This window comes from Artibeus jamaicensis, unplaced genomic scaffold (assembly GCF_021234435.1).
Source record: "Artibeus jamaicensis isolate MK-2021 breed Jamaican fruit bat unplaced genomic scaffold, CSHL_Jam_final scaffold_1283, whole genome shotgun sequence".
Lineage (NCBI taxonomy): Eukaryota > Metazoa > Chordata > Mammalia > Chiroptera > Phyllostomidae > Artibeus > Artibeus jamaicensis.
The window spans coordinates 15,001,820-15,028,887 of record NW_026522028.1 but is presented as its reverse complement, the minus strand read 5'-3'; the positions used below and the strand labels follow the sequence as shown (position 1 = coordinate 15,028,887).

The window sequence follows — 27,068 nt, the reverse complement described above, 5'->3', positions numbered from 1 at the left end:
TCAATTATCTGCACTAGCATGCCAGACTATTAGCACAAAAATGGAAAAAAAAAAAGATTCATTCAACTGATTCTAGGGCAGAGTACCTCACTTTGAGAAATTATGCCAAAGGTAATAGGCAATGACTTCAATTCAGTTGAAGAGTACCAGAACTTGTACAGAAACCCTGATGCAGGGTGTGTTCCTCTCCCCAAACCACTCTTGCTTGCCCCCTTCACCATGCACCACCCTTTAGTTCCTTCCAGCCAGTTAGCAGTGAGCCAACCTAGGGAGAGAAAAGCATTCTTTAAAAAAGCTTTTTTATTGGTTGATTTTTAGAGAGATAGAGGAAAGTGGGGAGAGGGAGACAGAGGGATGGGGGGAGAGGGAGAGGGAGGGAGGGGGGAGAGAGAGAGAGAGAGAGATTACTTTGTTGTTCCACTTATTTAGGCATTCATTGTTTGCTTCTTGTATGTGTCTTGACTGGAGATTGAACCCACAACCTTGGCATACTGGGACCATGCTCTAAACAACTGAGCTATCTAGACAGAGACAAGAAAACCATTCTTAATCAGGGTAATTCCTAAGAATGGAATGATGTTCAAATGTTAATGGATATCAGAAATTATTACCATATTTTGCTATGCATAACACACTCCTGTGTATACTGCACATGTTTTGTGTGCACTCTACATGGGATTATCATGCCCATTATTATACCCATGTAATAATGTGCACCCTTATTTTTCCCTAAAAAACTTGGGCAAAAAAGTATGCATTATACACAACAAAATATGGTAATATTTTTTAAGAGAAATAAATTCTAATTAGGTAGAGGTAATTAGGATATACCTGGTATTTATTCACTCTTAAGCTTCTCTAATCAAGCTTCTTTATGCCACTGTACAAGAAAAATTCTCTTTGTGGATTTCGAACTTTTTTCATCTTTCTCTGAAATCACATTCTTAACACTTTCCAGCCCTTCTTAGTTTGTAAAAGACCTTCCCAAGTATTTGTAATACATTATCATGATAGTTTTGGGAGGTAGGCCTACTAAGCAATGCCTGTTTTATAGCTGCCCAAGCAGGGATTAGAGAGGTTAAACACTTTGCCTAGTGTTACAGTGGAGGTATTGGGACAAGAACCGAGCGAGCCACCCAGTTTTGTGCCCCTGCTCAGGGTGCTCTTAATCCAGTCCCTTTGGCTGTTCACCAGTCAAGCATAGCAAAAACAGCAGCAGTCCCAGATGTCATCGGATCTTCCCCCACCAGAGCATTTCTGACCTTTCGAACTCCCCCATGAAGCTATTCTAGGCTCTGACAGGTCATCCTTTTTTTCCTTGGCTTGGACTGGCTTTTTACGATGAGTAAGAAAGGAGACGCCCTGTTTTAAATGTTTGTTATTTATAGTAAGGTATTTAAAGAAATACAGGGAGAAGCATGTTAACTCTGGGGAACTTAAATATTATGCTCCCTGAAAATCTAATATATAGAAATAAACCCCTCTATTTGGGTTTATCCATAAACACTGCATGATAATACAATTTCATAGCAGATGTTATGTACTTGGCCTTATTTAATTATCACTACTACCCTATGACGTCAAGAACTATTATTTATTCATTAATTCCTTTCTCGGATCACATGCTAGGCACTGTACTACCAGTTCAATGCTGCCACGTGGTACAAGGCATGGCCCCTGCACTCACTGAACATATAGTCTAGTGGGGGAGACAGCCAATAAACAAATAATTATACAAGTGAGAAACTGTAATTGTGATCAGTGCTGTGAAGATGAGGTTTACAATGTTGAGAGGATAAAACAGAGGGATATGAATCAGTCAGGATGGCGGGGAAGACTTCTTTGAGGTCATAAGCAGGAGAGAAGCTAATAACTAGATGAGAAAGGCTTGGGGGTGGTGGAGTGTTTCAGGCAAAGTGAACAGCATATGCAAAGGCTTTCTAGTGGGGTGGAGTATGGTGCTTAAGGACTGAAAAAGAAGGCCAATGAGGCCAGAACACAGCTAGTGAAAAGTGTATAAAGTCATGTTGAGGTAGCCAGGGACTTGACCTAGGGACTCCTCAGCCAGCTTCAGAATTTATCTTTATCCTAAAAGCAAAGGGGGGTTACTAAAAGGTTAAGGAGGTAGAATATCAGACTAGCTCATGTTGGCTGTCAAGTAAGTAATGGCTTTAGGCAAGGACAAATTTGGGAAGCCCAAGTTAGGAGGCACCTTCAAGAAGCAAGGAAGGATGATAGTGCATAGACTGGAGGAGTGGCAGTGGAGAAGGAAAGGGCAGGCATGAGTACAGGAATATTTACTAAACCAGAAGGACTTGCTGACTAACTAGAAGGAAAATAAGGGGGCTCCAAGAGGTTAACTTGCTCAAGAACACATACCAATTAAGTAGAAGGAAAAAAATGAATCCAAATCTAGCTGAACCGAAGTCCAATTTGCAACCATTATGTTCTGCCTCTATATTTATTTTAAAAGCATCATTTTGTGTTAGAGAAAGGTTAATGGCTATAACAAATTATCTGTTAGCCAAGAGTTGCCAACTAGTCCCATAAAAACACAAAAGAGAGCTTAAACTGGTGTTGTTTTAAAGCTTGCAAAGCATATCTTCAAATGTTTGCTCACAGAGAGGTGGTAAGGAAGCCCTGCAAGTTGAAAGCTGAATGCGATCTCAGAATTTTCCTCTTGCTAAGAAAGGGACTAGTTAGTAGTGATCATACTACTATACTTCTCAAAATGTAGTACAGGAAGTACCTCTGAGGTGTGCTGCAGGGGGATAAGGAATACTCAAAGAAAATTTTTAGTTGGTGGCTTTGGGAAATATTTTCCATATTAAAAACAAACATGGTTGGATAGAATGCAACCTTTGCATTCATTTTAAAGATAAACTGTAACTCCCCAAATTTCATACTTGTAGTGGTAACCCCCGATACTAGTTTCCTGGGAGTGAGTACCCATTCACTTCTTGCTGGTGTTTGAGACGCTGTGGAGGAAAGAGTGATAAATGCACTGCAAGATCACCTTTCAATTCTACACAAAGACTCAAAGAGGACAGTGTATTCAGGGCATATTTTGTGATTTTTAATCACTCAAGAAGTGCAGTTAGAGAGGCTATATGATCTTGAAGATCAAATGAATATGAAGTGAATATTGCCAATTTATGAAAATGTTCAATGTATTTTTGAATGACTTTATTAACTTCCGCACACTTACTGATAATAAGAAATGCAGAAACAGAGAAAATATTGCTTGTAGGGAGATCAGGTGGGTAGTATTTCATAAAATATTTGTCTCTCCCCTGTATAAAATATACATGAACTCCAAAAACAACTTTTTAGAAAGCACATACTCATGGACTTACCTTTCCAAATGATCCCTGCCCTAATACTTTTAAAAGTTCAAATTGGGAAGGATCTGCCTTTTCATGTCCTTCCTTTACATGATGTGTGATCGCAATTTCTTTGATACTGCCTTCCTCCTGTTGATACAAATAAAAAGGGAAAAAACAGAGTCAGAGCTACTTCCTCTAGCTATAAATCAAGTAATATAACTTTAGTATATATTAGAAACCCTCAAATTAATACACACAAACCATCTTCAATTGATCTATTAAGTAGACAGAAAACACATGCCAAGCAAATATACTTTCAAGTTCAATGCCAGAGACAGAATAATACCAGCCTACCTCATAGGCCAATTTAACCTCTATATAATATTAGCACTGAGTATTTCCAAGTCTTCATTCTTCCTATGGGAGATAATTACAACAAATCGTTTTCATGGGGTGAAGGCAGAGGGTGTAAAGAAGTCTGAAAACAAATGAGAGTAACACGCTGTGTTCTGACATGTGGTTGCATTACGTAGACTAATGCTATGTACAAAAAACCCTGTATTGGGAAGAGGAGTTGAAAAATATTCCAGGGTGAAAGTAGAGACTTCTATACTCAGCAAGGCCATTTGAAGTAGTGTGCTAAAGTTTATTCTGTCTGAAATTTCTAAATTATGATGTTTCTAGGACTATCTGAGATCTGAGTGGGCAAAAAGGAGTAACTGTAACACAAAATAATACTAAATGTTAAATTAAAAAATATTTAACATTTGGATGATTAGACACAGAAAAAAGTGACTATTCAGCATGATGGAAAAATAGAAGGTCTCAGAATTAAGAGAAGGATTTTTAAAGCAGTGGACCTTTCTGTATATTTGAGGGAAGGTGTCAGAAAAGAAGGTTAATAAAATACGTAAATACACATAGAATTTCAATCACTTAATCACCCTGAGACCATCAGTCAGATTAAGTACACTTTATTTAATTAAGACACATACTCTGTGTTACAGCCAAAAACTAAAATAAAACAAGACCAAACAAAACCAGAAATTACAAGTCTGTCAAAGACTCTTTTCTTTTTGCCTATATTATTTTTCTAGTGTGTAAGTACTACTAGTAGAATCTAAATGTGTTATACAAACATAAACAATTATTTTTACTATTGTCATAGTCCACGTAAATATTTGAGATCAATTAGCACTTCCTGAGACACTCACATAATGCTGGCGATATAGGGGATTACAAAAATTTCTCAGAAAGATATAGCAGGGTACCCTAATGTGGTACCTTTTGAAAATTAGCAGTAAAAAGGAAAAAAGCTGCTGTCAGAGGACAAAAAAGGAATACAGGTGCACCGTTTGACTCTGCAGGACAGAGGCTGTAGTTTGTAGACTGTCCTACTATTCAGGACAGCTTAATCATTTTAGACTCTCAAAACTTTAGCAACAATAATAAAACAATCCCCTAATAAGGATTAGTCCTTTATTTTGTCATTTCAAATGCATTATCTCTTTTCATTCTCACAATAATACTATGCAGTAGGTATCAGAGGAGAATCCAAGCATCAGCTGAATCTAAGATACACCACCCTTCCTGGGTACTTCTCTCCAAATGAGACCAATGTGTAAGGGCTTGAGAGTGATAACTGTTCATAACTAGGAAAGGCAGGAAGCAAATTATCAAATTCCTCTTTAAAACCTTTCAGAACAGAATGTATATGTGCAACTGATTAAGTAAGATTTAGATTAAAAGCCCGTAGATACTTATTAAAAGCACCTACCATGTGTCAAGCCTAGATCAGGTGCTTTTTCACTGTCTATCTTTAGGCTTCAAGACAAATCTTTGACTACATATCAACTGCATAGAGGGTTTGTGATAACACAGTAGAATACATCCCAGAGCAAGCAAAAACATTTCAGAATTCTCTGCAAACTCTCCCAATATAGTCTGAAGTGTAAGGAAAGTAAAGATCACAAGCAAGTAACTGCCTGACTTGGGTCTCAATTCCAGGTCTTCTGACCCCTAATGAATTCTAAAACAAAGCTCTTAGTATTACCCCACACTGAGACTGTCAGAGGCTCTTGGTGATTACCGACCCAAATGAAATTATTCCCCTCATCTTTGTAATGGGTCAGTATCTCCTGGGTGGTAAATTAACTAAACTGATTAGAGAGGTGGTCTCTGAACTTTTGGTAGCACGTCTTTACCAGTAATAAAAGTCAGCATACACACAATACTTGTATACTTATTGGTTTATAAAGTATATACATATACTTTTTGTATTATTAAACTATACACAAAAGTAAGAAACATGGAATAAATTTATTTCTTACTTTGTTAAACTTTAAGACAATGTTTACCAATTTAAAAATTAAGATGAGCCGTGGCTGGTGTAGCTCAGTGAACTGAGCGTGGGCCTGTGAACCAAAGTATCGCTGGTTTGATTCCCAGTCAGGGCACATGCTTGGGTTGCAGGCCAGGTCCCCAGTAGGGGGTGTGCTAGAGGCAACCATACATTGATGTTTCACTCCCTTTCTTTCTCCCTCCCTTTCATCTCTCTAAAATAAACAAAACTAAAAAAAAACCCACAATTCATGTTCTTTAAAAAAATAAATAAATTTGGAGACTTCTGCCAAGTTGGAGGCGTAGGTGGAAACACTGTGCCTTCTCCCACAACCAAGTTTAAAGACAAAAAAGTTTTAGTAACAAAAAGCGCAGCCAAAACACAGAAAATTGAACTATCGGAAGTCCGACAACAACGAACCATTCAGCCAGACCAGTAAGAGCGAGGGAGCCAGCAGTGGAGCAGGTTTGGGCAGGAAAGATCCCCCCACCCCCGACCCAAGGGGGCGACAATTGGTGGATCCCAGACCTGGGACTGCCACGGGCAGACCCAGTGAGAGCGCAAAGTGGCAGGCTGACTGCGGTCACACATTCCTGTGCAGATAAACCAGCAAAGGAGCAAGCAGTGAGACCGCACAGGCCCCAGAGGCAGGAAGCAGCAGAGGGGCTGCCATTTCCCCACTCTGACCCCGCCCCCACATACGGCATCACAAACCAGCAACCTGGGTGGCCCCGCCCTGGTGAACAACTAAGGCTCCACTCCTCATACGTAACAGGCATGAACAGACCAAAACATGGCTCAAGAACAACTCAGAGCCCCAGAGCCCATAACTCTAAGCGACAAAGAAATAGCCAAACTTTCAGATGCACAGTTCAAAACACTGGTGATCAGGATGCTCACAGAACTGGTTGATTATAGCCACAAATTAGAGGAACATATGAAGGCTAAATTAATTGACATGAAGGGAAATGCACAGGAAACCAATAGTAATGGAAAGGAAACTGGGACTCAAATCAAGGGAGCGGACCAGAAGGAAGGAAAAAATGACCAAACAGAAAAATATGAAGAAACAAGAATTCAAAAAAATGAGGAGAGGCTTAGGAACCTCCAGGACATCTTTAAACGCTCCAACATCCAAATTATAGGGGTACCAGAAAGGGAAGAGAAAGAGCAACAAGTGGAACACTTCTTTGAACAAATAATAAAAGAGAACTTCCCCGATCTGGTAAAGGAAATAGACTTCCAGGAAATCCAGGGAGCTCAGAGAGTACCAAAGAAGTTGGACCCAAGGAGGAACACACCAAGGCACATCATCATTACATTAGCCAAGATTAAAATGAAGAAGAGAATCCTAGAAGCAGCAAGAGATAAGGGGACAGTCACCTACAAAGGACTTCCCATCAGACTGTCAGCGGATTTCTCAAAAGAGACTTTACAGGCAAAAAGGGACTGGAAAAAAGTCTTCCAAGTCATGAAAACCAAAGACCTACATCCAAGACTGCTCTATCCAGCAAAGCTTTCATTTAGAATGAAAGGACAGATAAAGTGCTTCTCAGATAAGATCAAATTCAAGGAGTTCATCATCACCAAGCCCTTATTCTATGAAATGTTAAAGGGGCTTACCTAAGAAAAAGAAGATAAAAAAGATGAACAGTGAAAGGACAGCAAACTCACAGTTATTAACAACCACACCTAAAACAAAAGCAAACTAAGAGGACAGCTAGATCAGGAGTGAGCCATAGAAATGAAGATCACATGGAGGGTTAGCAACAGGAGAGTGGGAGGAGGAAAAGGGGGGAGAAGGTATAGAAAATAAGTAGCATAGACGGTAGGTAGAAAATAGATAGGGGGGAGGGCAAGAATAGTAGGGGAAATATAGAATCTAAAGAACTTGAGACACGTGTTCATGAACTAAAGGGGGGGAATGATGGGGGAGGGGGGTGCAGGGTGGAGGGGAATGAAGGGGGGAATAGAATAACTGTAATGGCATAATCAATAAAATATACTAAAAAAATAAATTGGAGTAAAAGAAAACTATTTGGACAAATAGAAATAAAATTTAAATAAATAAATAAATAAAATAAAAATTAAGACGAGGGGCTTACTTATATTATGCCCCTTGCTTCCATCAAGTTCCTCCCCACTATTTGAAACTTATACTACTTTTACATAAACCTCTTGTCTTTTCTAGAAGTTCTGGATAAAATTCTAACTCCTCACTGTATATACATACATATACATATAAAAACTAATAGTGCCCATATATTCTTTTTCTCAAACCTCCCTCCACCTCCTACTAGCTGTGTTTTTACATTTTTATTAATATTCAGATCATTAACATTCTCTCCTACAACCACAACCCAATCCTTCATGCTCTCTCCACAGCCTGGTTCTAAAAGCTGAAAGTCTACACAACAGCACCCACATTTTCATGATAATACATCAGTCAAGCGCAGGCTAGGAAGTATGTTAACTTTCCTTTCATTTGGGCTTTAACAGTGACGGCCAGGACAATCCAGGGAGACGTAAAAAAGAAACAATAAACATTTCATCAAATGCCTAAATTGATGATATAGTTTAAATTTGATTTCCACGAATTTCTTGTAGGTTTCTATTTTTCCTTTCTCTAACAGCTCCATGTCATTCTTGGGGGAGGGAGAGATTAATTTGACCATTATTTTTAACCTTTCCTTAGCCCTTATCCACATTTTCCCTTCTTCTGAGAGCCCTCTCTGGCCCTCCCATTGGGAGGTTGGTTGTTTTCCAGGCCTTGCTGCACAGCTATTATCTTGAGATATCTCTTTCCTGGTTGAATCCACTCTTCTTTGTTTCCATGTCTTTCTCTTTCTTGGATTACTCCCTTGTAACTTCGTAAGAAAGGTGATGTAGAAGAAAACTTCCTGAACCTTGTATATCTGAAAATGTCTTTATTTTGTCTTCACATTTGTATAGTTTGGCCTGGTACCAAATTCTAAAATAAAAACAATCTTGCCTCAGAATGTCACCACCATTGGTCTGTCACCTCCTAGCAACCAGGGCTGCTGATGAGGGGGGTAATGCTAAGCCTGATATGCACTCTTTGGTAGGTGACCTGGTTTTTCTTTCTGGAAGCATTAAGAATTTTCTCTGTCCTTGTACTTCTGAAATTCCACACTAGTGAGATAAATATGGATCTTCTTTTCCTTCAGAATGCTAGAGGCTTAGTGAACCTTTATAATCTAAAGACCAGAATGCTTTACCTCTAGGGGAATTCTAACATTCCTTTGATAATTTTCTCCCATCCATTCCCAGGGTTTCTCTTTTTACAGCTCCTTTATCAGTTAGTTGGAACTTGTATGTTTGGAATGGAATCCTTTATGTCACTTATCTTTTTTCTCCAAATTTTTGTCTGTATTTTTCTGAGACTGCCTTGACCCTATTTTTTTTACCTTTATAGTGAACTTTTTATTTTGGCAAATCTTACTTTTAAATAAATTTTCAAGTACTCATTTTTCTCAATTAAAAAATGGCACCTTCCTCTACTCATTACCCTCTCTCCCACAAAGTGAATGCAATCATTTCAAATCTCTTTGCTACAAACTTGAATTTCAAAAATCTTTTTCTAAATTGGGAGGGACTCAGAGAGTACAAAAAATGTTCTTGGGAGTGGATAAAAAAGATCCATGCCTATGGCTCAAGTTCCAAAAACATGTCACTGTTTTATCCTCAATACATTTTCCTGTTCCCTCCAAGTTCAATTTTTACGAAGCACATTAGCCAACTATTTTCTGGCTACTTTTATGCATATGTTAAGTAATAGTAACATAATATGCAAAATATGTTTGGTTGGTAGCTTGATGCCCAGATTGTGCTTAATTTTTTCAAGTTATAGGATCATGAGTATTTCAGAAACGAATCTGAATTTCAACTAGGACAATACTACTAATGCTTGGGCAATCTTGCACAACAGCTAGAAGAGCAACAGTGTGATCTTCCACACTAGCTGATACCTGGAATCCAATGAGATGAAAGCAAGAGAAATATCAAATTTCTGAAGGCATGGATAGCCCAAGACAAACTGATATTTGCATGCAATGAACATGTCTTATGTCACTAAATTACCTGTTACTGAAATAAATCTGTTAGACGAAAATACAGAACTAGAGTTTGACATTTTGTAACATTTTGTTTTTGCCTGTAAGTACACAGTGGAATAATTATAAATTTATTTAAAAAAATTGGCAATGAAGTAGAGCACAGATAGAAGTTATATTCATTATAATTAATTGTGAGGCTCACATATTCATTACCATGAAAACCTTAGCGTATAATTTAAAAATTATAATAAATTATGTATTTTTACAAAGTTTGTTTATTTGATAAGCGAAGGTCTAGTTGTAGGCAAAATTGTGAAGCTGGCAACTCTTCTGTATCACAAGCACGTATAATCTGGCTATACTTCCATTGCTTTAGACCACTGATTTTCAACTGGTGCGCCACAGCAAGAATTTTTAAAACCTGCAATACCTGACTGTAGAGTCAGGGGCAATGACCTCTTTTTCCTTAGATTATCAAATTAAAAAATGACAACAGCCAACACAACATTAGCCATCTAATGTGAATGAATCAATATTATACCTATTTTTTTTATCACATTGGCAGAAAATACATTTTTTGGTGTGCTACGGAATTTCAGTCATTAGTTTATGAATGCCATGAGATGAAAAAGGTTGAAAACTGCTGCTTTAGATATTTGCTACCCCAAGACCCTGTGTTCAATACCTTCAAGATATGTATTACAATGCATCTATTTATTCATTTAAACATTTATTTATCGAGTACCTACTATAGGCTAGGCACTCTTTTAGGTACTTGAGATATATAATAAATGAAAAGGACTAAAATCTCTGCTGTTTTGGGGAGAGAGTTAATAATAGTAACAATAATGACTATTATTATTCATGTTAGAACATGATACATACCATGGTAAAAAAAAAAGGTATTATGTTGGGTAACAAGAATGGAAAGGAGTGCAAGAATGTGCAAGAATGGAAGTGCAAGAATGGAAAGGAGAGTCTGCAATGTTAAAGAAAGGCATCAGGTCAGGCTTTACTGAAAAGATTCTATTGGAGCAAAGACTGGAAGGAGGTGAGGGAGTCAACCACCTTGGGGAACAGCATTTCAGGCAAAAGGACAAGCCAATGCGAAGGCCAGTGTGGGAGCACACATGGAGATGGCTGTCTCTGGAGCAGAGAGTGCATGAAGGAGAGGAAGAGAAGAACAAGTCAGAGAGGACTAAAACTCAGGCCCTTCTCATGCTTTCACTTCTTTCTGATTGCCTGCCTGGTCCGTAATGAAAACGGTTCTGATCTATGACATACTATCTTGGGTCCATTTGTTTTTCTTTGAAGGCAATTCAGATTATGAGCCAAGTATTCTGCTGGGTGTTAGAGATACTAAAATAAAGATGACCTTCCCTCTAGGAATTTACCTAGGATTTCAAAGACTTATTATTGGATAAATAACTGTTGAGACATGACCCCTGATAGATAAAACAAAGTCAATTCAGTTAAAAAACCATAATTTTAGGAATTCTATTAAATAGTGTTATTTCAGACATCACAGTAAAAACGGCAGAAGAAAAAGTCACACAGAAAGCCACGTTGTTTGTTTCTTGGGACCAACAAAAGGTCTGTAGAGTCTCTCTTAAATGGTCTTTTAAGATTTGCCCTTTAATGGAAAAAAATTGACTTTTCATGTCGAGAGGGAGAGTACAATTTTGTTCCTAAAATGTAAAAAAGATTACAGAAAAGAAACTGAAATCAATGCTGTCTATTTGAGTTATAGAAACCTAATGGTGTAACATGCTAATATTAAAAAACAAACTGCATGATATTAATTGATTTTAAAGAATGATTCAACATTTGGCATTATGCCCTGCCTTGTATACATAATTTCCTTTTTCCTCCCCTCCCTTGAGTCAGGAAGTGTGTTCTTAAGGCATTTGTATTTTCTAAATTGTTTTGAATGTCAGAAAATATTTTTTGAAGCTTGAAGTAAAACATTTAAATATTCCTTGGTAAAAGCCAATAAATATTTTCTAACCATGGATATGTAACCATTTTTTTGCTTAACATAAAGACCGTACAGATGAAAAAGGTATACTTTATCTCTTAAAAGTAACTCAAAAATTAATGTACCACTCCCTATACAGAACCTATAGTTCTATAATACAGCTTTTTATTTTAAGAAGATATTTTAATTTTTTTAGATGATCAAAATACATAAAAAGTATTTGGTTGGGACACATATTTAGGCTACTTATCCAACCTACGGTGAAAAACCACATTTTAATTTATTCTATATTACAATTCAACCAAATCCAATTTACTTGATTTGTTAATGTATGATAAATACGCTTGGCATTTTTCATTTAACCAAATTCTTAAAAAGATTATTCCAAGCCAGCTTTTTTATATCCATGTTTGAGAAAACAGTATTGCTGGTTCTCCAGACTAATATTCTCAATCACTGCCACAAAAAGCACAGTTTTCTCCCAATCAACACATTTAATTCTCTTTACAGAGCAGGAGGATAGCACAATTCTCACAGGAAAATATCAAGTTGATTTGGCAGGACTGTAGATTAAATATAGTACAAATTACCATTCACTAAACACATTTTAACAAAGTAATGCTTTGAAAACTGTGCTTATTCTAAGTTAGATAAAATTACTTGCTTAAAGTTACTTAAATATAGTTGGTTAAACACTTCACATTTTTAAAGGAACCGCTTTCAACAAAAATCTGATTTTAAGTTCTTGACTGTCTACATTCTTCTATCCATCAAAATACTGCTTATATTATAGCAATCTCTTAAATATTAGTAAGTTCATAATTTTGCTCGTGCCTGGTTTAATATTAAGAGTTATAGTCATCTGTTTTACTACACAAAATTACAAACACTTAGCAAGATAAAAATTACCCCAGCTTTAAAAAGCCAATGTAAAAATAAGCTTACTGAATATCCAGACTCAAAATGTGTAATACTTGTAAATGGCTTACTTTTAGTCAATAGAAATATAATCCTTTCAAAGTGCTACAAAAACTGGTTTTGAATTTTGAAAAGCGTCTTAAAAGAACATACAAAGTAATTGTTTAATTAGTATAATTATACTTAGTATCAAGTAAAACATTTTAGTCTTTAATGAAGTTAAATAAAGCTTACCTGTATAGAGCGAACACGAAAAGACAGAAATTTAAACATGGCTACGAAACCATGATGGTGAGAAAAGAATTTCTGACCGTAAAACTTAAGTTAGAAAGGGAAGGCCAGGCCCCTGCAAAGTTTTCTCCTACCAGCTGTTCCGGCAATTAGAAAATTTCCTGTCAGGCGGGTCCTGAAATGCTAGAAAAAAGAGGCCTGACAATTTTCCTGTGGTAAAAGAAAGGAGAAACAAATGGCGAGGGTACTAATGTAGCTGATAGGTAGAGAGGCCAGAACAGGAAACCAAAACAGATTTGCTGATAGCAAAATCCTGTTGTATAGTTCTTTACTCCTGGTTCCCAGAAATCCAGTGAATTTTCGCAACCAGTGACGTGAACATTATTTTACTTCTCAACCTTGAGAAATGCCAGTATTTCTTAACTATGTGACTCTTTAAAAGTAACTGAAACTAGCCAGCACTATTAAAATAAGTCATTAATGTACATGTGAAATTTTACGCTGTGTAACGTTTATGCACACAATCCAAAGCACGGTCTCAAGACTACTTTAAGACTATATATAGACATGTCATGGGTGTTCCCAGTCAGTGAGGAAGAGTTTCATAGCTATGGGAAGAAAATGGCCACATGAAAAAGAAACTTTTTGATTGTGATGCAAAGACATGTTTTTCCTATCTTAAGTGAAAGTAAATTACATCTATATCCACACTGGTTACAAACATCAATTATCAACCAAGTTAAAAATTTCATGCCCCATAGCTAAAACTCAATTTCCTAGTTGATAAAAACTAAATCAAAATTGCAATCCCCAGGTTATTCCTGAGCAAACAGAACACTTACTGAGAAGCCAACCTGGAAAAGGAGGGGTGAAGCTACCAGACAACCCCTTATTCCATAATTTCATCCTCTAGTAGCTTCTAGAAGTTCTTCTAATGTATTTTTGCTTTGGGAAATATTTTTAAAAATTATACCAAGATAGTGGTGTTTAAATCAAACCAAAGGATAGAGCATTGAGAGCTGTGGGGAAAATGTGGCACTTAACGTACATTTCATCTGTGTGGCACCAACAAAATCCTCAAGGATTAATCTATGCTGCCAATACAAATTTAATAAAATTACAACATGTTCAAAACCTAAAGAGCTTCTGAAAACACCATGAACAAGGTGCTCGCTTTCTGGATGAAGGCATGTACTTGATGATGGAGCTATCTATAATGGGGGCTCAGTTCAGCACTCCTTTATTGAGCAAACATTCGAGTGCCCATTAGGTGCAGGCTTTAGTAGCGCTTAGTTATTTTTAACTTCATTTGAAACAATTTTGCCAGACTGTATTGTGACAGCTGTCATATCAGTGTGTATTTAAAAATAACTTATCAAAATTGGTGAATTTTTGTGCAGCCATTTTAATATTGAAGATGGAAGAAAATAAGCAACGTTTTTGGCGGATTACTGTTTATTATTTCAAGAAAGGTAAAAGCACAATTGAAACACACACACAAAAAAGATTTGTGCAATATATGGAGGAAGGATTGTGATTGATCGAATGTGTCAGAAGTGGTTTGCAAAGTTTCTTGCTACTGAATGACATTTTGGCCAAATAATTCTTCAATGTGGGGCTGTCTTATGCATTGGAAGATGTTTAGCAGCATCCCTGGCCTCTACTCACGAGAAGCCAATACTGGCAGATAGCCGAAATACTCCAAATATCCAAATCAATAACATTATTGGTGAAAATGAAACCTGTGTCTTTTATTTTACAGAAAAAAAAACTAACAGATTTTTTGGCCAACCTAATATAAATGACCTAATGGAAAGTAAAGAATAAAAAAAATTTTCTCAAGCCCTGACCAGTGTGGCTAAGTTGGTTGGAGCATAGTCTGGTAACTTAAAGGTGGTGGGGTCAAGCCTCAGTTCAGACGCATATACTATTGCTGGTCTGGGTGCTTATGGGAGGCAACCAGTCAATGTTTCTCTCTCACATTGATGTTTCCCTCTCTCCCTCCTTCTCTAAGACTAATAAAAAATTCCTCAGGTGAAGATTAAAAAAATAAAAGAAAAAATTCTCAAGTAAAAAGAAAATCTTATGTAAGCAAATACATCAGAATCAAATACAGTCCAAATAAATATACAAAATAAAACTTTGAAATGTGCCTGGGAAATTGTGTATTTCTCTTGATTAAAAATGCAAATCTAAATGTTTCAGCAAGTATAGCAGTTAGAAAGTTTACCATCAGAACACAAACCCTCCCATCTCCCAAAAAGAATTACTTAAGACTCCTTAAAATGTTGCAAAAGGGCCATAAGGCTGACTGTCCAGAGGAAGCAAACACCATGGTTATTGCACAATAGATTAAGACGTACAAAACAAAACAGATGTGTCTCTCTGAATGGAGCAGTCATCAACTTTATTTAAGTAATACTTGTGAACAGGAGCAACCAAACAAACTTTTTCGAATTTAAGGGATTACTCAAAATTGGCTTTAATGACTACAGATGCTCAGGTTAACAAGTCAATTTGCTGTGTGTTGTGCTTTTTAACATTAGCTCTATGATAATGAAGCAGTATTTCAGAGGGCAAAATCTGAAATAAGTCTTTCTGAGTTGAAATGACACCTTAATTAATACAGCATAGGACTTCCGGTCAAGATGGAGGTGTTGAAAAAGCTTCAGCTCCTTGCTCAACCACAGAAAGGATTACAACTAGACCTCAAAACAGATGACACCCACAACTGTGAGAAAATAAAGCTGTAAGGAAGCCGGACAACCAAGGATTTAAAGAAGCCACATCATTCTGATAGGTAAGAGGGGCAGAGATACAGAGATAGGCAGAGATGCATGGAGATGCAATGTGGCACAAGAGGTGGCAGTGCCAGAATGATGGTCCCACATTCACGTGTGGTGGATAAAAGTCCAGAGGGATACCTTGGGAGTGAGCAATCCCAGACCCAAGCCTGACTGTACAGCCCAGGGTTCCAGTGCCAGGAAGATAAATCCCTATAACTTCTGGCTATAAAACCAGTGGGGGTTGGAGTGGCAGAAGAAACTGCCAGATTTTCATGAGATTCCATTTAAAGGACACACCCATACTTAAAAAGTACGTAGAACCACCCCCTCTGGGACTCAGCACCAGGGCAACAGCTGGAAGGGCACTAGTCATACAGGGCAAGTGCTAGGCAAACTTCCAGAAGCCGGACAGTGGCACTGTCCCTTCTCTGAGCCCTTCCCCCACACAGAGCCACAAAGCAGTAAAGCAGGTTACCCTGCCCTGGCAATTACCTAAGGTTGCACCCCACACAATTTACAGGTGCCTTTTCTATAAAAGGCCATGCTACTAAGACAGGGAGTCAGAGCAGCTCTACTTGATACACAGAAACAAACACAGGGAGGCTGCCAAATTGAGAAGTCAAAGAAATATGGCCCAAAGGAAAGAACAGAACAAAACCCCAGAAAAAGAACTAAACAAAATGAAGAAAACCAACCTATCAGATAAAGAGTTCAAAACACTGGTGATCAAGATGTTTAAAGAACTCATTGAGGACAGCAAAAAAAAAAAAAACAAAAACAAAAACAAAAAACCAAAATCAGGCAGAAATGAAGGTTACCCTAAGTAAAATAAAGAAAAATCTACAGGGAACCAACACTACAGGAGATGAAGACGGGATTCAAATCAAGAATTTGAAACATAGGGAAGAAATAAGCGTTCAACCAGAACAGCAAGAAGAAAAAAGAATTTAAAAAACAGATAACAGTATAAGGTGCCCTTGGGACATCTCCAAATGCATCAACATCCAGATGATAGGGGTACCAGAAAAAGAGAAAGAGCAAGAAATTGAACACTAATTGAAAAAATAATGAAGAACACTTTCCTAATTTGGTGAAGGAAATAGACATACAAGTCCAGGAAACAGAGTCCCAAACAAGTTGGACCCAAAGAGGACCACACCAAGACACATCATAATTAAAATGCCAAAGATCAAAGACAAAGGAAGAATCTTAAAAGCAGCAAGAGAAAAGCAAAGAGTTATCTACAAAGGAGTTCCCATAAGATTGTCAGCTGATTTGTCAAAAGAAACTTTGCAGTCAAGAAGGGACTGGCAAGAAGTATTCAAAGTCTTGAAAAGCAAGGGCCTACAACCTAGATTACTGTATCCAGCAAAGCTATCATTTAGAGTGGGAGGGCAAAGTGCTTCCCTGACAAGGTAAAGCTAAAGGAGTTCCTCATCACCAAGCCCTTATTACATGAAATGTTAAAGGGACTTATTTAAGAAAAAGAGGAGGATCAAAACTATGAACATTAAAAAGGCAACAAACTCCCAGCTATCAACAAGTGAATCTGAAAAAAAAAAAAAAAAACCAAGAAAAAACTAAGCACACAAGGAACAGAATTATAGAAATGGAGATCACATGTAGGGTTATCAGCTGAAAGGGGGAAGGGGGACAATGAGGAAAAAGGTACAGGGATTAAGAAGCATAATTGGTACGTACAAAATAGATAGGGGGATATTAAGAATAACATAGGAAATGGAGAAGCCAAAGACCTCGTATGCACGACCCATGGACATGAAGTAAGGTGGGGGAGTGCTGGAGGGAAGGGGGGTACCAGACAGAGGGGGACTAAGGGGGGAAAATTATAATTGAAAAAATTGTAAGGGGGACAACTGTAATAGCATAATCAACATAATGTACATATATATATTTTAGAAACAGCATGGTACTACTGTATAAAAGATAAACAGAGGGAAAGAAAATAATACATGTGACACTTCACATCTAAGGGAAATATTAGGACATTTGGCTACCTGTTTGGAAAATACAGAAGCCATAAAGTAAAATATTGATATAGATTTGATTATAAAACTCAAACTTCTCTAATCAACAGGCACCATAAACAAAGTTGAAAGATTAGCTCATGTGACTAGAATCCCTTATAATCTTGTTACAACTCACTCAGGACTGAGCAACTCCTTTATTTGGGAGTTAGTTATCACTGAACCAGAATTAAAGCTCTTAAGGCCCTTTGGTACATTGTTTATGTCGTTTATTACCATTTGAGCACATCTTACTGCCCCTACCAGATTTATATTCAGAACAGGCACGGTACTTACCTTTACATTCCCATAGTAAACAGCGCATAAGAAACTGAAATAATGGCTTCCTGAATAAGTATCACATGCTGAAATCTGAAATGGACATTACCTGTGGGGTTGTGTGCATAAAACTAGACAGTATTGTTCATACTTGTCCAGCCTCTAACTTTTTGAAAATGTATCTAATTATAATAAAAATTTCAGCTAGTTTTTCTTCATTTGTATACCTTACTGGTTTCATCTACCTTATTACTCAAACAGTGACTTTTATTATAAAATTGTGCATGTCACTCTGGTTAGTGTGCCTCAGTAGGTTGAAGCACTGTCCTGTAAACTGACCTATAAACTGCAAGGTCATGGGTTCGATTTCCTATCAGGGCACATGCTTAGGTGGCAGGTTTGGTTCCTGGTTGGGGTACCTATGAGAGGCAACCAATCGATGTTTCTCACATCGAAGTTTCTTTTCATCTCTCTCTCCCTCCCTTCCCCTCTCTCTAAAATTAATAAGCATGTCCTCAGACGAAGATTTAAAAAAATTATGCATGTCCATTATGGAAAACTCAAAAAACACAAATATACAAAAAAGAGAGTAAAAATCACTACTTTGGTCCATTTTTTCCCAGTCTTTTTCTGTATATACACATGTACACATTTAGATCGTACTATATATATTATCATCACTTCTTTTTGTAAAGAGCCAGACAGTGAATGTTTTTGGCTTTGCAGGCCATGTGGTCTCTGTCAACTCTGCTGCTGCAGTGGGGAAAGGAATGGGTGATGTTGTGTTCCAATAAAACATCATTTACAAAAACAAGAGACAGGTATTGGGTTTCCTTCGCTGACCCTTGTTCTGTATTATTAAATAACCTTCAATGCATTATTCACAACTGCAGAGGATTCTATTATACAAATCCCCTGTGGTTGGGTATTTATCTTCTATACCTTTGGGATGTTCCCATCCTTTGTGGACACTGACAAGCATTTAGAAATAATATCTAGGAGTGAAGCTGCCTTGCCAGAAGCAGAGTTTTCAGCGTTTAAACTTTTTTAATCCTAACTTATTTGCCAAGTCATCCTCCAGAAAGAATCTAAATAATGGAGAATCACACCAACACATCAGGCAGGGGCAAACTAGAGCCAGGTCAGGAAGGGGCCAATTCACCAACACATCAGGCAGGGGCAAACTAGAGCCAGGCCAGGAAGGGGCCAATTCTGGTCATGCTGATCTCTGTTTGCCTGTGAGCTCCCGCTGTTTTTGCCCTACAATGTCTACTGCTGATTTGAATAGTTGCTACAGACCATATGGCTCACAAAGCCATTAAAATATTTACTACCTAGCCCTTTATAGACAAAGTTTGGTCTACAGCCCTCAAACAGAAAGAACAGCAGATGCAAAAGACCTGTGATAGGAATCAACTTAATGAATTCAAAACATGAAAGAAAGACCTCAGTGGCTGTAGAATGTGAACACTGAAGAAAGAGAATGAGATGAGGAGGTAGAATGGGTCCACATTATATAAGGCCTTATAGATTATCAAGAAGCTTGGATTTGGATTTTATTTAAAGTGTAATGGAAAGCTAATCTTCCCAATTTTAGGCAATGGCATCATTATCAATCCCCCAAACCTTTTAAGTCCTTTTTGGCTCTTTCCTTTCTTATCTAATTTCCCTCCATTCATATTGATCCACCGACAAATTTTATTTATCTCTAGAATTAACATCAGATCTATTTCTAGTTCCTCTGCTGCACTCAGTACAAAGCCTCATCATCTAGTGCAATCCACTTTCTGATTTTTCCCTGTGCAATCTCTTCTCTTCACAGCAGCCTGAATAATCTTAAAACAGAAATCAGACTGGGTCATGCTCCTACCTCAAACTCTTCAGCAGCCTCCCATTACAGAGCAAAACTCAAATTTCTCATAGTCTCTGGAGCATAAAGCAAATAGTAATAAATGCTACCTTGATCCTGACTTTGAAATATATTCACTAAATCATTCAAATATGATAACATTTGGTTTTAGACGTGTTTTATCATGTTAAAGTCAGACTACTTCTTCTTTACTAAAAGCAGAATATTTAATTCTTACAAGAGAATTATGATCTACTTTTATTATCTATTAATTATCTATTAATAAAAGGATAATTCTATCCTTTTTATTATCTATTAATATGGTGACTTAATGCTTCTCCTTTGAGCTACTGATTTAATAACAGACCAGTAGATGTCCTAATATGCTTGTATTTATGGGAAGATCAATTGTTTTAATTTAAGTCTGTATCTGATTTGTAATTTTCTAGAATTTTTACATTTATATTCATAAATTAGCAGTTCCTTTTCTGTGTCAACTTTCATTTTTAGACCTATGTTAACTTTATAGAACAAATTAGAAGGCAATGAAAAATTTCTCTAGGTTTTGGGACAATTTAAAGGCCACAGGAATGATCTATCTCTTGACCGTTTCAAACATTTCTCCTACCAAATCACTGGAGCCTGGCACTGTAGTTATGAGAGAGTAACCTAAATTTCTCCCTTGCTGTTGTTATAACTCTGTTTTTCTATCCTTTCTTAATCATTTAGATTTTCCTAAAAACCCACATATTTCAGAGAGACTGTCATATTAGTACAGAGTTACACTTAGTATTCTATTTTTAATTACACTTAACAAAAATGTCAAGCATACATAGAAGTAGACAGAAGAGAGTAACAAACTCTTAAGTTCACAGCACTCAGTTTTAACAATCATCAACTCAGGTCCAATCCTGCTTCATACAATCACTCCCCCCCCACTCCCATACTTCATTATTTTGAAGCAAATCCCAGACATTGTATCATTTTATCTGTAAATATTTTAGTTGTTATGATGTTTTAATCTACTTCCTATCTATAGTTATATCCTATTTTGCTTTCCTAATGCTGTACATTTGTCTCCCCCGCACCCCCGTTTTCTAATTCACTGATTGTGGAATTTATATTTAATTCCTTCCCCTTGCTTTTCATAGGTTTACTTTATGGTTCTTTGTCTAGCTTCTTTCACTAAGTCCTTAGTTCCTTTATTTGAATTCTTATTTATTAATATATTGTCTTTCAACTATAATTCTAACAATATCATTAAGTAAGATACTACTATGTTCTAAGTACCACACTTTACATGAAATTATTTCAGTTAATTCTTACCACAATTAAGATAGGTATTACTATCCGTACTACAGATGAAGAAACTGAGGCTTAGAGAGAAGTTAAGGAAACTGCTACCCAAGTTTGCACTGTGATATTGGTGGGAGTATAACCATGTAATTCTATCTGGGAAAGAAGTATGTATATGTATGGCCAGTGGCTGACTTATGTCAGAAACCATTAAGTGCTAAGCCTTTAGATAAGACCATGAAGGAAGACAGCTCAGTAAAGGGTCCACAGCAGTTTCTGAACACTGTTCTATACCGTACATTTGTTTGGCAAAACCCCAACCCTAGTCACACCCAATTGCCAACTATCTTCATGAGTCCATGATGGCTGAACCCTTCTAGAGAAAAATCAACCCCAATGATAAAAACTTAAAATTAATATATTATTGACCGATTCCTTTGGAAACATTTTTTTATATGGATCATTAAAACTTTCAGACACCAAAGGATGTCCATTTAAGCACAGGAGAATTATTCTCAAGTACACATCCATCAGTAGATAACGTTACAAAGTGCTAAGGTTTTAAGGTTTTAAATTAGAGATGGGAAAAACGTTTCGTGATCATCAACCTGAACCAAAAGGTAGTGGCTTCTGAGAGCACTGAGAGGGGTTGCTTCTAAGGCTCTGTCTCGAGGGAAAGCTTGTTATGTTCCACTCACAATATCTCCCATGAGCATGGAGAGAGGGTGAGGTGGTGGCAGCACCAACGTCCCGGGTGAACTCCTGAAGTAGCTGTACCCCCTAAATCACAGGTGGCAAACATAACACCCGCAGGCCGAACCAGCCCTCCACCTTGTTTTATCTGCCCAGCACCTTGTTTCTACCTGCTGGCAGTGCCGAGCTCCGTGCCTCTAGTTAAGGAGCAGTTACGTTTGTACAGTCCTAAAGTTACATTCGGCCCTTTGAAGGCAACTGTGAGGCTGATGTGGTCCCCGGTAAAAATGAGTTGATACCCCGGCCCTAGGTGGTATTGCTCATATCCCTATCCACACATTTTTTTCCTGCTTAGACTGATGTTCTCCTTACTAAGTCATATTTGTCTAAAATGGTTTAAATTAAAACACTCATTTAGGTAAAGGGCTTGTAACTTTTAATATGCCAGTATTTCAGGTTGACTCAATAAAACATTCATACTTGAACATAATCAAATAAGCTTGCTCTCTTTCTAATTATGGGTTAAATCACTCAAATTGAAAACAGGTATTGTGATAGACTAGAGCAGAGGAGAAGCAATTTTGGATCAGAGGTACCACATGAGTTGGGCAAACCATGATTTTAAAAAAAGAGGGGGTTTAAATTTTTTTCAAAGCTCTTAGGTATGAAGGAAAGGGATGCTAGGAAGTGAAAAAAGCTCCGAAAGAGAGCAGAAAAGTGTTGCAGAAGGAAACCTTACGTGCTTGGAAATTCTACCTATTATAGAGATGCTCCATTTAATACTACTATACAGTGCGAATTGTAATGCTATTTCTCAGGAATATTTTCCTTAGTGGTATATACTTAATTCTACTAGAGTATATTTTTCCCATGCTCTGAGTGCTAAAATATACTCTCAGTCAATGAGAATCAGAAAGACAATACTGTACACTAGCATTTTTCAACTGGTGTGCTGCAAGAATTTTTAAAACATGCAATACCTGACTATTTACTCAGGGGCACTAACCTCTTTTCCCTTACATTGTCAAATTGAAAAATGACAACAGTCAACACAACAATAGCTGCCTAGTGTAAAGGAGTCTAAATTATACCTATCGTTTATCAGATCAGCAAGAAATATACTTTTTGGTGTGCCGCAGAATTTTAGTCATTAGTGTATGTGTGCCATGAGATGAAAAAGGTTGAAAATCGGTGCTCTCCACAGCCAGTAAGTGCCGTTAATGTACCACTCCACAAACGTTCCCTGCCAATGAGCACTCAGTTGTGCTTTCCTGTGTTGAATGGGTTCTTCAGTCTATTGTCAACTCTGCTAGGGCTTCACTTTCTGTAGCTTATTTTGTATTTGAGCCATGATGACTGTAGGAGGTGTGCAAGCTGTGTGCTGGACTCATGACTATGAGTATCATTTTGAATCTTCAAATACAAGTTTTAGGGCAGTTTCTACGAACCTTTGAGGAAATGGAGAAGACCTTGCCCATGTATGAATGGTAGCTGGAATAACAGCATGCATGGAAGTTGGAAGAAACTACTGCTAAGGGCCCATCATGACCTTTAGGGGACTTGAAAAGAACAAGGCATTGCAAGTGTACTCCTGCCTGTGTCCTTCATAGGGTGCTGCTCCTTAATGTGGCATTTAAGGTCATCTATAATCTATGTTCACTTTATCTTTTTAAACAAGCTTTCTCCAATCCTTGACAATCATGCTTGTGACTATAAGAGCTACAGAGCTATGTACGATGTTTAGGAATATAGTAATACAATACTTACAAAGTTGTTGCTATGACCAATTAATGTATATATGGTCATTAGAAAGACTGATAAAGGTAACAGAAGGATCAAAGGACCAAGTTAAGAGAAAGTCCATCATTTCACAATTTTGTCTGAGGCCAAGCCTACTGTCACCACAAAACCACTAGATACTACCCTAATTCCTACGGGGCCTACTTTATCCCTGGTGAATAGCCTGAGAGAGCAGAATTGGCCTCTTGAAGGAAGAGGACAAGAAAATGAACACTTATTGGGCTCTTACTTTGTGCTAAGTATTTATTTACCTCCTTTAATACTCAAGCCCCAGAAGAATCTTCACTTGTACAAGAACCGCTAAGAGAATCATTTCCCACAAAGCAAGAAACTGCTTTAATGACTCTTAGATGAATATGGAGACCTCAACAGTCAAGACTCCCTACCGCTCCAGCATGGATTATGCAGAGTATGGAGTCCTCTGGCCAGCTGACAAAGGATGGCAAATTCTGGAGCCCAGGAAGCTTGAGGTGCTGCTACACAGCATTCTACTTTTTGCTAGACAGTCTTTCGCCACAGCCCCACCGAAATAAAGAATAAAAATAATCAACTCTCCAGCAGGGAAAGAAGAACAAGACAGTGGCTGGAGCAAGTTAATTGGTAAGAAATCTGACTAATTAAGACATAAATATGGATTAATATGCAAATACTCCTGGGGAGGGAGATGGGGAAAGGTGATAACTATCTGTTATATTCTGGAATGAACCAATTTAATTCGATAATTTTCTTATATATTTATGAGATACATGGAGGAAATAAAAGTTTTCAGTTCAGGCACAGAAAGGTAAGAAAGGACCAAACCTTTAGAAAGCCAGAAAGGAAAACAGCATTAAAATGCCAAAGATGGAAGAGAAGTGGATGTAGGATATGGGGAGGAGTCAGCCGGCAGCGCAAAGAATACAGGAAAGAGAGGAAGAGATGAAGGGGAAATGCGGCCAAAACAAAAGGGCTCTGGTGCAAACAGAAGCCAGGGGACAGGTTCAAGAGACACCACAGGGGCAGCTCCACCATTCAGTAGGAGGCTTTTGCTTGATCTCCCTATTTCCAGCCCAGTATCTCACCCCGCTTCCTACTATGCCTGGGGTTTCCCAAGCCTGGAGCCTCTCTGGTTAATTTTTTTTTTCTCTGAAATACCTTCTGTCTTTTCCAGGGGTAGGAGACAGGAGAGAGTGGAGGTTCTTTATATAAACATTCAACTAATCTCTTTTCAGCCCCATGCCACATCTCCACTTGCTATAGTACCTGGTGACCTCATTCTTAAGCTCTTCTGGGGCTTTGGGGGCCGGGAATAAGGCTTGCTTCCTGCTGATATACTCATCTAAAAGCACTTAGGTCCTATAACTTCCTCTCGTTATGACTCTTTTATTTGCTTTTTATATTTCTACATTGTGGTTCAGTTACAGAAGTCTTCTAATTTCAAAGACCACACTTCTGTTTCTTATTCCCCTTATTATTTTCAGATAATTTCCCAGAGGAGAAGAGGACAAAAACAGCTTTATCTTGCCATTTTAAAACTGGAAGTTGTCCCTGTATGCTTTTGTGTCTCCAACAACCTAACAGAGTTCTTGGCACTCAACAGACATTCATTAACTATTTGTTTCATGATCAGATGCATTTATAGACTAAGCTGCTATAACAAAAAGACCTCGAAATGCAATGGCTCAAACAAAATAAGTGCCTATTTTTCTCTCATGAAGTGCTCTGTAAGTAAGAGGGTAGGTTAGGGTGAAGAGGTGTCACTATATAATTAGGCCATTAAGAGACCCAGGTTTCTTCTCTCTTGTTATTCTCCACTTTTACGGGGAAAAGTTGTGGTCAAAACTGGCTAACCATTACACTCTGCATTCTAGCCCATGGAAAAGGGGCTGTAACATACAAAAAAGCCTTCCAGTTGACAAGTTTCATACATATTATTATTTCATAGGTTCTACAGGCCAGGAATCTGGGCCAACAAATATCAGCTTGGAAGAGATCTCTTCTCCATGTTCAGATGAGACCCTACCCTGGCCAACTGCTTAACTGCAATCTGTGAGAGACTCTGATCCAAAGAACCTAGTTAAGATGGGCACAGACCCCTGCCTGGCCCAAAGAAACTGTGAGATAATAGGTATATGTTGTTTCGATCTACTAAATTTGGGAGAATTTGTTATGTATCAAATAGATAATTAATATGACATTTCAACTTTATTTATCAGTAACTGACAAAATGAAAACTTAATTTTACATTGAAGGGAAATATAATTTAAAAGTATAAAGGTAACATATATTTTGACAATCTTTTAGACATAATACCATTAAAGAAATATTAAATATTAGGCTTTTATCTTATACCTAACTCCTATAATCTGCTCAACTAGTACATCCACACTGCTGGTAATGGCTTATTAGTCCTATACCTTTTCACCCTGTCTCTAGAATTCAGTTTTCTTCCAGAGGTAAATGTTACTAATGCTGTGAATACTCTGAGGAAAAGTATGAGTCATATCATATTGCAATAGAAAATGCTTTGATTTTAGGCTAGAGAGAATAAAAAATTTGAGGGTTGTCCTTCTAAAGGAATTGTTACCTGAAGGAAAAGGGTACCTGGTAGCAGAAATATCAAGAGTAACACTGACTAATTGTTTCTTTTAAATATTTTATTTATTTGTTTTTAGACAGAAGGAAGGAGGGAGAAAGAGAGGGAGAGAAACATTGATGTGCAAGAAAAACATCCATGAGTTGCCTCTAGCACGCTCCTGACTGGGGACCTGGCTTACAACCCAGGCATGTGCCCTAACTGGGAATCGGAATGGTGACCTTTCAGTTTGCAGGCCGGTGCTCAATCCACTGAGCCACACCAGCCGGGGCTGATTGTTTTTACATTTACTTAAATGCTAATAAATGCAATGCTATAGGCTAATGAAGTAAAATGCTTCAAATGGCTTGGGAGGTATAGAAATCTAGACCAAATGTGAAAGTAGCCTTGGGCACTAGGCCCCATGCCCAGGTCCCTTTGCTAGCCGGAACATAATTCATGTATTCACTTAATTAAGAAGCACTTATTGGGGTGCTGGATATAAAACATGGAATAAGTCAGGTATGGCCACTACCTCATGCAGCTTACAGTTCAGTGGGAAATATACACAAGATAAAAAGGCAATAGAATCTAATGTGGTGTTGCCATTTAGGATATGCAATAGACTGCTGTGGCAGCACAGAGGAAAAACACTGAAGTCAAGGTGAAAATGGAACTGATAATTGTATCAGAAAGATGTCTCAGTTTGAAATGATATAAAAACTTGGATCTGAAGGATGATCAGGAATTAACTGGAATGGGGTCATAAGGGGAAAAAATTCTGCGAGAGGGAATACTACTTCTGAAGTCCCAGAGGCAAAACAGAACCTGATACATTTGAGTGACTGGACTTTTGTGGGGGCTTTATTTAAAGGGAGTATAAAACTATTAAAGGGTTCTAAGAACAGTGCAATAAT

General features: G+C 37.7%; 1 protein-coding gene across 5 annotated transcripts in view; it reads right to left on the bottom strand.

The window, feature by feature from the left end:
* RPS6KA3 (ribosomal protein S6 kinase A3) overlaps nt 1-27,068 on the bottom strand; it is a 112,797-nt gene that overhangs the window by 50,837 nt on the left and 34,892 nt on the right. For 4 of the 5 annotated variants that reach the window (XM_037157433.2, XM_037157437.2, XM_037157434.2 and 1 more), the window contains one exon: nt 3,357-3,473. In XM_037157433.2, coding sequence (XP_037013328.1) covers nt 3,357-3,473 — 117 coding nt within the window. Of the gene's footprint in view, nt 1-3,356; nt 3,474-12,873; nt 13,142-27,068 lie in introns of those variants that run through there. The other variant, XM_037157436.2, reaches the window with a different exon arrangement.